Source organism: Ylistrum balloti, unplaced genomic scaffold, assembly GCF_031769215.1.
Source record: "Ylistrum balloti isolate Yb309-2 unplaced genomic scaffold, AGI_CSIRO_Ybal_v1 Utg369808, whole genome shotgun sequence".
NCBI lineage: Eukaryota > Metazoa > Mollusca > Bivalvia > Pectinida > Pectinidae > Ylistrum > Ylistrum balloti.
In genome coordinates, this window is record NW_026781982.1 from 659584 (window position 1) to 671943 (window position 12360).

Consider the following 12360-nt stretch of genomic DNA (forward strand, 5'->3'; position numbering starts at 1 on the left):
GTATACTGTACACTCACGGAGTTAACACGGTGCTAAATCTTGATCAGAATAGAAATATTATCTATGATGTATTAAAACGTATTTTATTTTTCGATTAATAATATTAATACTATTTTAATAATAATAATACAAAATTCATATAAGGTAAATACTGAATGTTTAATTTTCATTTATCAACAAAAAACATACTACAGAAACCTTTAATGAAACTTGATTTATAATCTTTTACTTAAACAGTTAACAAAAATACATGATTCACCTCTAAAATGTGGCTGTATAGTACCATCCACTCAGTAACACTTCTCCACTAGTTAGATATAGTGATGGGATGATGCTCGGATATAATCAATCATCTAATTGTTTAACCTCATCTCTTGCTATGTTCGATTACAATTTCCATAATCAATCATCAGAACCTTCGTATTTTCCATGAAAAATATATCATATTAAATATAATAAAGATGCTAACTGCCAATTCATTTTTATGTTAATTCAACGTAAGTGAAGTATTTTAAGTTAAAATTAACAAAAAAATAAAAATATTACTGTAATGGAGAATATATTCCCTTTCTATGAATATTGAATTCAGTCAGCCAATAATTTAATCGATTTACTACATCAAAAAGCCATTTATGGATTTTAACGAATTATCCATCACTATTATCATTATCATCTAGTCTTAAATCTGCATGGTGTCACAAGTGACTGCAGTCCAAAAAAACCTGCCCCTTAATGATATATAGAATATAGACAATATCCTGGACAGAAGATTTTCAGTGGATGTTAAACTATCAACCCACCTTCATGGATCATAAATCACACAATCCAGTCACCACTTATCCGGTTACCTCACTGTCTAGCCACAGTAACACTGATAGGGAGTGGTTACCTCACTGTCTAGCCACAGTAACACTGATAGGGAGTTGTTACCTCACTGTCTAGCCACAGTAACACTGATAGGGAGTGGTTACCTCACTGTCTAGCCACAGTAACACTGATAGGGAGTGGTTACCTCACTGTCTAGTCACAGTAAGCACTGACAGGGAGTGGTTACCTCACTGTCTAGTCATATTAAGCACTGATAGGGAGTGGTTACCTCCCTGTCTAGTCACAGTAAGCACTGATTGGGAGTGGTTACCTCACTGTCTTGTCACAGTAAGTACTGATAGAAGTGGTTACCTCACTATCTAGTCACAGTAAGCACTGACAGGGAGTGGTTATCTCACTGTCTAGCCACAGTAAGCACTGATATGAGTGGTTACCTCACTGTCAAGCCACAGTAAGCACTGATAGGAGTGGTTACCTCACTATCTAGCCACAGTAAGCACTGATAGGAGTGGTTACCTCACTATCTAGCCACAGTAAGCACTGACAGGGAGTGGTTACCTCACTATCTAGCCACAGTAAGCACTGATAGGGAATGGCTATCTCACTGCCTAGTCACAGTAAGCACTGATAGGAAGTGGTTACCTCACTGTCAAGCCACAGTAAGCACTGATAGGAGTGGTTACCTCACTATCTAGCCACAGTAAGCACTGATAGGAGTGGTTACCTCACTGTCAAGCCACAGTAAGCACTGATAGGAGTGGTTACCTCACTATCTAGCCACAGTAAGCACTGATAGGAGTGGTTACCTCACTATCTAGCCACAGTAAGCACTGACAGGGAGTGGTTACCTCACTATCTAGCCACAGTAAGCACTGATAGGAGTGGTTACCTTACTATCTAGTCACAGTAAGCACTGATAGGGAATGGCTATCTCACTGCCTAGTCACAGTAAGTACTGATAGGAGTGTTTACCTCACTATCTAGTCACAGTAAGTACTGATAGGGAGTGGTTATCTCACTGTCTAGCCACAGTAAGCACTGATAGGGAGTGGTTACCTCACTGTCTAGTCACAGTAAGCACTGATAGGGAGTGGTTATCTCACTGCCTAGTCACAGTAAGTACTGATAGGAGTGGTTACCTCACTATCTAGTCACAGTAAGCACTGATAGGAGTGGTTACCTCACTATCTAGCCACAGTAAGCACTGACAGGGAGTGGTTACCTCACTATCTAGTCACAGTAAGCACTGATAGGAGTGGTTACCTCACTATCTAGCCACAGTAAGCACTGACAGGGAGTGGTTACCTCACTGTCTGCTTTAACTCCTTTATCCCAATATCAACTTGACAGTCCTTATTAATAAAGCCTCCACTGATCCTGTGACCTCTCTGTTGTGCATTGTTTATCCTTTCACCAATAATCTTGTTGTAGTAATGTCTAGGCTTTAAACCTAGTCTTATCTTGTTCTCCATCTTTATTAACTTCATTCAGTGGAAACAAATGGGTTGTTCCCCTTTCCTGCTATCTAGGCTATATTACATAGTTTGTGACGTAGAGTTGAAGAGAAGCTGTTAACATCAGTTTGAAATCATAGGGCTCAGATTTAACATGTTGGCTGGACACAGATTTATTTTACTTTCCTTTAAAACATCCTTTTAAACCAAATAATTCATAACCCTGTTGCTGAAACTTGGAACGAAAATGGCCCATTTTCCTGACTCCATATGCTTAAATAGTTGACATTAATCTGTCCTTGTTAGAAAGAAATTGCTGTAAAACCTAAGTCCCTCTACTGTTTCATCTCTACATATTCCACCAACTTTCTCCGTCAACAATAACCTGTAATAGTAATTATAAAAAAATGTTTAATATAGCAGGCAATTACTGATGCAATGTTGTTCTGATGAGGTAATCACTTTCATGCATTGTTATAAGTATACATTCATTATTTATATTACACATGTCCATGAAAGTAATTACATCCTATACAAAGCTGTGAAAATTATTAGTTTCTATACAAGAAATATCTGACAACTTTTACTGAAATATATATGCAGTCAAAATAAGTGTAAACATTTTATAAACTCAAACAAATAGCAGCTGGAAACTGTGGTGAATTACATAGACCTAATGGCAGTTTACGAAAAGTTTGACACATTGTACAAGTTTAATTTGGATTATACAAATGTAGATATTGATGAAAACACTAGTTCTTGGTCCAGACATATTTTGTTTTCATTATTTTTGGATAGGTGACGGTTAATAGGCACCAGTGGAATATTTTGTTCATAAGTTTTAGATAGGTGACGGTTAATAGGCGCCAGTGGAATATTTTGTTCATAAGTTTTAGATAGGTGACGGTTAATAGGCACCAGTGGAATATTTTGTTCATAAGTTTTAGATAGGTGACGGTTAATAGGCACCAGTGGAATATTTTGTTCATAAGTTTTAGATAGGTGACGGTTAATAGGCGCCAGTGGAATATTTTGTTCATAAGTTTTAGATAGGTGACGGTTAATAGGCGCCAGTGGAATATTTTGTTCATAAGTTTTAGATAGGTGACGGTTAATAGGCACCAGTGGAATATTTTGTTCATAAGTTTTAGATAGGTGACGGTTAATAGGCACCAGTGGAATATTTTGTTCATAAGTTTTAGATAGGTGATGGTTTTTAGGCACCAGTGGAATATTTTGTTCATAAGTTTTAGATAGGTGACGGTTAATAGGCACCAGTGGAATATTTTGTTCATAAGTTTTAGATAGGTGACGGTTAATAGGCACCAGTGGAATATTTTGTTCATAAGTTTTAGATAGGTGACGGTTAATAGGCGCCAGTGGAATATTTTGTTCATAAGTTTTAGATAGGTGACGGTTAATAGGCACCAGTGGAATATTTTGTTCATAAGTTTTAGATAGGTGACGGTTAATAGGCACCAGTGGAATATTTTTTTCATTATTTTTGGAAAGGTGACTATTCTAGGCACCAGTGGAATTTTTTTTTTCATTATTTTTGGAAAGGTGACTATTCTAGACACCAGTGGAATTTTTTTTTATTATTTTCGATAGGTGATGGTTTCTAGGTACCAGTGAAATATAAGGTTAGAACATACCTCTCTTTAGACAATATCACAGATACACCTTGTAATTGGGCCAATTCTTCAGCAGTCAATGACGTCTTCTCTTCAACCTGTAAATTGGTGTACAGCATTTATTAAGTCTTTACAGCAGTGATGAGTTAGCATTGTAGAACTTTAATCAACCAAAGCAAAAGAGACCTAAGATAACTGGATATCAATTATTGGACTCAACGTCTGACAAGTGATTTGGTTAGTTAGTACGGTTAGTACATTTGATCTGTGTAAGAAATCCAATAGAACTCCTGAAACTCCTTGTACTTACAAGGTCTGTTACATCACTTATCACTTGTTCCTCGTCATGTGACTGTAGTTGTAGCACTATCACTCCACTGTCAAATACCTTTAATCTAAATCATAAAGAAACTTTATGTTAAAAATAGCACTTTTTTCTAAAGACACGTCTACCAGCAAAATGAAACCTCATGTATCTGGAGACATGTACTGGACATTGGATGTTGGAGACTTCTACAAAATCTACTAAAATTAAACTTTGTTTTACAACAATTGTGAAATAAGTTGATTCCAACTCATGATTGTCACATTTGTTGGGTTGGATGGAAGTTCACAACAGTTCTTGCTATTGGAGGAACCCAGGAAAACCCACGTGATCAGGTAAGTGACCCCATACCTTTTAACCCTTGATGGGGAATCAAGCCCTGGACACACAGGTGGACGGCGTGTGAATTATTGTCACCTGACCACCCAAAGATTACTGTCATGGTTGCCTATGTGTCAATGTTACAGTTCACATTAGCATAACCTATACTAGCAAAAATACCACTACCTCTGTATCTGTACTAATGTATTGAAATTATTTACTACACATCTGTACATCATATTGTTTGTAAAACTATCATAATATAACACTTAACTAAATTATTAGTAATTTACTGAAACATGAAACAAAGTTTATTTCTGCCAACAATCTGATTTAAACTAACTTTAATGATAATATGGTACCATAAAATTGACCTGGTTGAAGAGAAAATTTGATTTTGATCTTGACCTTTGCTTATTTTTTTTATTAGTTTTGCCTTTTTGTCATGAAAAACATTTAGTAAAAGGTGTAATATTTGACCTTGACCTTGTGTCCTTCATCCATACCAGGGCAACTTCTCATTTAATTTGATCAAACTCTGATTAGTATCATAGTCTTGAAACAAAATATCTTAAACTTTAAAGAAACAGAGATATTGACCTTGTACACCATGATCCTGACTCTATTCAGATAAGTTAACGATGGATTTGGATCAATTGTATGTATTTCAGCTAACCGACCTTGTGACCTCGGATCAGGCATTAGATTAAATTTATATTATTTCAAAATGTAACAAAATATGGAAGTCAAATTTGCCATAAGTTAAAGGTCACTGTGACTTCACTTTAGAGAGAAACACATACAACCTAAGGTTGAGCAGCTTTGTTTAAAACTTCATCAGTAGAATAATGAACATACCTTCAGAAGTGAGTCTAAAATTCATCATTAATTTATCATGTATATACATTATACTTGATATATTTAAAAGTAACAAATGTTGGAAGTTTGAACTGACCTTATAGGAAGACATAAAGTTTGCACTGACCTTATAGGAAGACATAAAGTTTGCACTGACCTTATAGGAAGACGTAAAGATTGCACTGACCTTATAGGAAGACGTAAAGATTGAACTGACCTTATAAGATGATGTAAAGATTGAACTGACCTTATATGAGGATGTTGAGATTGAACTGACCTTATTGGAAGACGTAAAGACTCTAACATTTCACATGCATGCAACATATCTTCCGGCGAAAGCAACTGTAAAGACAAAACAAAAATATGTTATAATCTGATACACATCTAAAGTACACACAACTCTCAATGACAGGATGGTAAATACAACAAACTTTATATATGTATCTGAAATATTACAATAACCAATGAAACATTTTATCATATCTATATCTGGTTTATGATCCATTGTTTCTGTAAGTAGTATGTGATGATCATATTTTGAAGGGGGGCTGTATGTACCCTTCTGCTGGAATATTGGTATATTCATTGTGCAAATGTTATAAAAACTAACAATTACACTTGAATTTGCCATTTGTTCTTTGTCAGAGGGAATTTTCAGAAATTTCTCTAATATGTATGACACCTACCTCCATTCCCCTTGCTCTGTTCACACGACAGTAAACATCAGTTAATGTCATAATTCCTCCACACTCCTGTTGTAAAATCAGTTAAAACTTACAAATTACAAGGATATATCATTTATATATCTATAAGTAAACATTCTGATGACTTAGATATTTTTAGTTATTGTTTATATGACTGCATTCAATATCTTAACATTCGCTAAAAGGACTGAAAATTATTATATAGCCTGGTGCCTATTTGAATATCCTAAGTCATTGTTCTAGACAAATACTGTAAGTCCTGTATGAATAACAGCTGCGGCGACTGCATGTAACCTCCCCAACCCCAAATCTTTATGAATACCAGAAGTTGTATTTTGAAGACCTTTGACAACTGTGTGTAAGACATTTTCTATGACCTTGATCAGTTGTATGGACCTGATATGTCCTGTTAAAGTACCTGCTGAAATTGATTTTCTACAACCTTGGAGAGATGTATGTATGCTGTGTATAAAAATACAAATAAAGTTGTTTCTCTAAGACCTTGGACAACTGTGTATTGCTGTATAAATACCTGAAGTTGTTTCTCTAAGACCTTGGACAACTGTTTTGCCAGCTCCGAGTAGTACTTGTCGCCTGTTCCATGTGTTTCTCTTGTCACAGGGTCGGGAATACCCATACTGAGTAAATAGGACTTAAACTTCACAGTCTTGAAAATGAAAACATATCATGCTTATACTGAGTATTAATCAGAAACAAAAGCAACAGGTTTCATATATCATCAAAAGTTCCACAAACATAAATCCTAATCAAGGATCATAAGTACACACATCATAATGTAATTAATATAAATCACTTGTCAGGCTTTGTAAGTATGATCCTTTTAAGCGAAACGTAAAATACACTTAAATTTATGCACCACCCTGCCCCCCCCACTTAAAAGAAACAAATCACTAAATTAATGATATGTAATGTAAACACCACATATATACTGAAGTTATGTTTAATTTTGATGAATCATGAAACATTAAAAAAAGGAATTGGAAATTCTTCTTCATTTCTAAAACTTCACTAAAATATAGCATTTATACCCCAAAAAATTCACTTTTCCCAAGGAAGGACATGACTACTTGTCTGATATGTTCAATTTTTACAGCACAAAGTAGGGAGGAGATACTTGATCCAATATGACCATAAACTAAATACTGAAGTGAACAAAATCTCTCATAAAGATTTTTAGTCATATCTCAGAACCTGAAATTTTTTTGTCTCAAAAATATATCAAATACTTCAAAACACTATCGAATACATTATGTGCAGTTTCTCAGCATCCCTAAATTTCTGAGTTTCAAATCTGAAAGATATTTTGTAAATAATGGATATGTTAAGGTGTCCACTTTGTGAGCTAGATATCTTCAAACTCGGAATTCTACCTCTTGAGCAGCAGAGCTAAACTTTAATGTAAAATGTTGACAACACCAGTCTTGCCTCAGTGACTCTTTGTCACAGGTGATAAAATATGGTTTGTTTATATTAGCACGAATTCCTCACAAACTCTAGATATGGGTTGAATTCTTTTTGGTGATTCTAAATTTCACAGTTTTAACAAACCTCTGAAGTGTAAAAAAAAAAAATTTTTTGTTGTTGCGGAAATCATATTAATTTTCATTTGTTTTTTTTCTCCAAGTGTATCCCATCCAAAATAAATGGCAAATAGATATAAAGATGTTGAATTTTTCAGAAAAAGAAAGCTTATGTCTAAACAACCTTGATAACTGAACTGCTTACGTCAGATACCATAATGCCATACCTAGCACGGAGGGTAGAAAATATATAACTCACCTCATCTTCTGTTATTTCTCCTTGTCGTTCTTTTATTTTAGTTGCTATCGTTTTGGATAAGTTAACCATCTCCTTTGCCTGTAACAGATATTACAAGTCTTTTCATTAAATATTAGTTCTACAATCTATGGTAGAATGGTAAAATTTCTGAAAGAAAAATGAATTTGAATATATTTTTTTATTTTCGAATGTAGAAAATATCAGAAAGGCCATGAAATAGCTCAGAGAGTTTAAGTTAAAATAATTTTTGTACGGACAGACATAACTATGGAATGCAGAACACTTCTCGACAATGTATACATTAGGAGTAGGGCAGCTCAGGGTTTTTCTTATATACACACAACTTAGTTTAGTTAAAGCTACTAAGGTATCCATGCAGTAGTGTAATGTTATGACTTTAGAGAGTTTGTGTGGATGAAATATGTAGCCATTGGAGACAGACTACAGATAAAACTTTAAGAAATTTAAGAGACACTGACCTTGATATTCATAAATAAGTCTGAACAGGTAGTATAGATACATCCTATGTCAACCTGTCAGCAGTTGTGTTTCATTTATACAACATGTTTCATACCTCACCTTTTCCATAAGTTTACTAAGATCTTCAAAAGCTTTAGAGATATCTTTATCTGTATCTTTCTGTTTTTGTTTCAGAGATCGTTCAATACCCATAATTCCTGCCCGGTGTTTCCCGCTCTGTAACAAAGTCATTGATATATGGAATGACATGAAAATGGTATGTTACATAGAACTAAAATAAATATATCATTCAATGAATTAGATTAAAGTCAAATGGTAAAATGAAAAATGTAAATACCTTAGTTCCAGGGACTGCTGTTGGTATACTTTGTTCCCATAATCTATGTTGAAGCTGTTCAGAAAATGCCTGATTAAACTGCAAAATTACGCAAGGGACACCATTAATGAGTGATAAAGTCCAAAACACACAATACAGTTCAAATTCTTGTGCATGTTGGAAAGACTTGGATATATGGGAGATAATCTGATATGTAGAGTAAGGGAGACAAAGTGTTTTACATAAGAAGGACAATCTGATGCAAGAAATATGACCTCATAGACAAAAGGGAAACAATCTGATGCAGATAATAACCTCACAGATAAAAGGGAGACAATCTGGTGCAGAAAATATAACCTCACAGATAAAAGGGAGACAATCTGGTGCAGAAAATATCACCTCATAGACAAAAGGGAAACAATCTGATGCAGATAATATAACCTCACAGATAAAAGGGAGACAATCTGGTGCAGATAATATAACCTCACAGATAAAAGGGAGACAATCTGGTGCAGAAAATATAACCTCACAGATAAAAGGGAGACAATCTGGTGCAGAAAATATAACCTCACAGATAAAAGGGAGACAATCTGGTGCAGAAAATATAACCTCACAGATAAAAGGGAGACAATCTGGTGCAGAAAATATAACCTCACAGATAAAAGGGAGACAATCTGGTGCAGAAAATATCACCTCATAGACAAAAGGGAAACAATCTGATGCAGATAATATAACCTCACAGATAAAAGGGAGACAATCTGGTGCAGAAAATATAACCTCACAGATAAAAGGGAGACAATCTGAAAATATAACCTCACAGATGCAGAAAATATAACCTCACAGATAGAAGGGAGACAATCTAGTGCAGAAAATATAACCTCACAGATAAAAGGGAGACAATCTGGTGCAGATAATAAAAAAAATATAAGACACTTTGAAGCATAGAATAGACGTTCTTGTAAAATAACCTGTAGAAGATTTAAGCATGACAATACAGTAACCTACATCAGATAAATCATTAATCACCAGCACTGACATACATTGCGTTCTGATGGCAAACAAGCATAGAAACTTAATTGTGTCCTACAGAATTGATAAGTGCACAAAATTGGCATGTGCCAGTTGAGCAAATATTTGCTGGTTCAGAGAGACAGCTGGCAAAGTGCCTTACTTGAATAAAATGTGCCAACTGCAAGCTTGACACCAGCAACTGGCTATCTATCAGTTGCACACAATACCATGTGCATAAGGAAAATAATGAAGTGTGATAAAGGAGATAATCTGATTTGATAAGGAAGAGTTTGACCGAGGTATCTGATCAGTGCAAAGGACACAACATGGATTTAAAATGATTACCAATTACTGCAGATTACCTCTAAATTTCTAAAACTTGGTTACTCAAAATGTTATGGATTCGTTAAAAAGCTCTAAATTTACCATGTAACATCTAATCCATCTCTTACTACTGTGTCACTACAGCTTAAACTCTAAAGGATTTTATGCTTCAACTAACAACAATAGTTATAAACATAAATTACCTCTCTTTCGCCCGCTTCCCTGAAGGAGAGTCTGATGAAACTGTTGACACTATGAGCCACAGGTCCAGGAGGTTTTTGACTTGGTGCAGCATTTAGATGGACTACTATCTTGGCACTGACAAAAATGAACAATATGAAAATTTGAAATACTTATTCATACCATGTAGTCACCTGGTGTTTTGTTTAGGACTTGTTTCGTGTACATTATATATCAAGTAAAAGTATTTTCTCCATCAGTATAATTATCAATGGGAACATTCAAATCTGAATCCTGCTTTTGCTATTGAACCTTGATTTCTTTTCATGTGCTGGCTTTCCCCTCAATTCACTGATCATGAACACTAGTTCCTTCTAAATGTACTGAAAATTACTCTAAGAAGGTTCAACAATTTCAAAAACACATATGTTGTGTCTGCAGCAAACTATCAATTAAATTCTTTAATTTGGTACAGGACCCTGAAAGGGGCAGATCACTCTCACTTATTGCTTGAGATGGCATTGCAAGAAGATTAATGTAATATAAAATAACAAAACCTTTTAGCAAATCCTGATGCTTGTTCCTCCAGAAACACCACGAGGGACAGGTGTAATACCAAAATACGAGACTGCAACAAATTGAAGTGAAAACTTTCTTGTAAATATTTTCCTGTGAAATTTCAAGCAGAACACATTTCTGATTATAAGTGAATAAATAGCTGCACTAATTATTGGTTTATTATACTACTTAGCTAGAGAGACCTTCTCTTTAAATCAATCTGACCTACGTTACAACAATAACGAAAAATAGTTTTTTTAATTATTTTAACTTTTTGGGGGGTATTTCCATTTTGCTATTTCTTTTTTAGCAGACAAAGCCTTTTAGTATCATAAAGCCACTTATGAACAGCACATCCAGATATGATCTGCATAGTAATAAGTCCTTTCTATGTATATCTTTCATAGTACATAATAAAACATGCAGTACAACTTACCCTGTCCCTGATATCTTTCCATATTAGCTTATGTGTGGACAAAACCAGAATTCCATCTTGAAAAGAAGTCTGAAATATATCATTCACAGGAATTTAACACATATGCAAAAAATCCAAACTCAAATCTACATGTATCAACATATACTGCATAATGGTATTGTAGAGAAGACCATAATCAACTTGCTACATGTACCTCAGACAAAACCAATTCCTGATTATTTACAAATTTCTTCAGAATTCCTTATCTTGCTCTCTATCATTCTCTGAAATCTATTCTATCATCCTAGTTATTAGAAGAAAATTTATGACTTAAACAAGTGCTACTAAAAGATATGCACCAAGTCAATGGATATATTGTATACACAGTACATGGCTCATGATACGGTTTACATCTGTCAATGCATATTTAACAACCTAGTCACGTCCCGTCCTAATTAAGGCCAAACTCTGAAGTGATCAGCATTAATTTCTACAACCAAGCGCAATGTCAGCTTAACTGTTAGTTAAAAATGCTTACAATTTCCTGGTGATCACAGTTTCATTTGAGTTCTGACTAAACAGCTCAGCATACATAAGAAAACTCCATTTCTTTGTTTAAATCAAACTAGAACCAGTCAATCCAATTCGTTGATAACTTTATATAAAACCAGTTGAAACCATATTTTTTCATAATTTGAAAGAATGAAAATTAAACAAGTATACAATTTTTTACACCCACAGTTCCCATATTGCATCTAGTTACACAGTTAATTCTTAGAAGCAATAACTACAATACCTTATCATGGCCATCATACAGAGCCACACCTCGTTGCTGCAATACTTGTCGTTCTCCTGGAAGAAAACTATCGTCACCCCACTCAAATCTGTCCATTTTACTTCGCTTTCCGCATACTTCGAGGTCACATAAACGCTCTGAACATTACACCGACTAAATTAAGCTTTTGAAAGACCATTACAGATTCCAAATTACAAACCAAATACCGGAAATCTCTGCCACGACACTGGCTGTCATTTTCAAAATAATTTCAACATTCACAAATTATTGAAATGAAATAAAAAAAATGTCTTTGAAATAACATAGCAAAACTTTTAATTGAAAAAAAAACACGAATTATTAAAAAAAAAGATGCA

General features: G+C 34.6%; 1 protein-coding gene across 2 annotated transcripts; it reads right to left on the reverse strand.

Moving 5' to 3' along the window:
* Positions 1–140: 140 nt before the first annotated feature.
* On the reverse strand, positions 141–12101 carry LOC132544712 (vacuolar protein-sorting-associated protein 36-like). Of its 2 annotated transcripts, XR_009554011.1 has the most exons (14): positions 12005–12101; positions 11230–11298; positions 10793–10863; positions 10259–10373; positions 8742–8819; positions 8504–8620; positions 7925–8002; positions 6657–6791; positions 6107–6172; positions 5698–5762; positions 4227–4311; positions 3938–4014; positions 1387–2667; positions 141–1303 (listed from the first exon to the last, which is right to left on the reverse strand). XR_009554011.1 is itself a non-coding variant. In XM_060208353.1 (13 exons), exons 1-13 carry the CDS (start codon positions 12098–12100, stop codon positions 2571–2573), a joined length of 1149 nt encoding a protein of 382 aa, XP_060064336.1. In that variant the 5' UTR covers position 12101; the 3' UTR covers positions 141–2570. The 2 variants fall into 2 exon arrangements, 1 of the variants encoding a protein (XP_060064336.1); XM_060208353.1 differs by having other exon boundaries at positions 141–2667.
* Between the last annotated feature and the right edge of the window lie 259 nt (positions 12102–12360).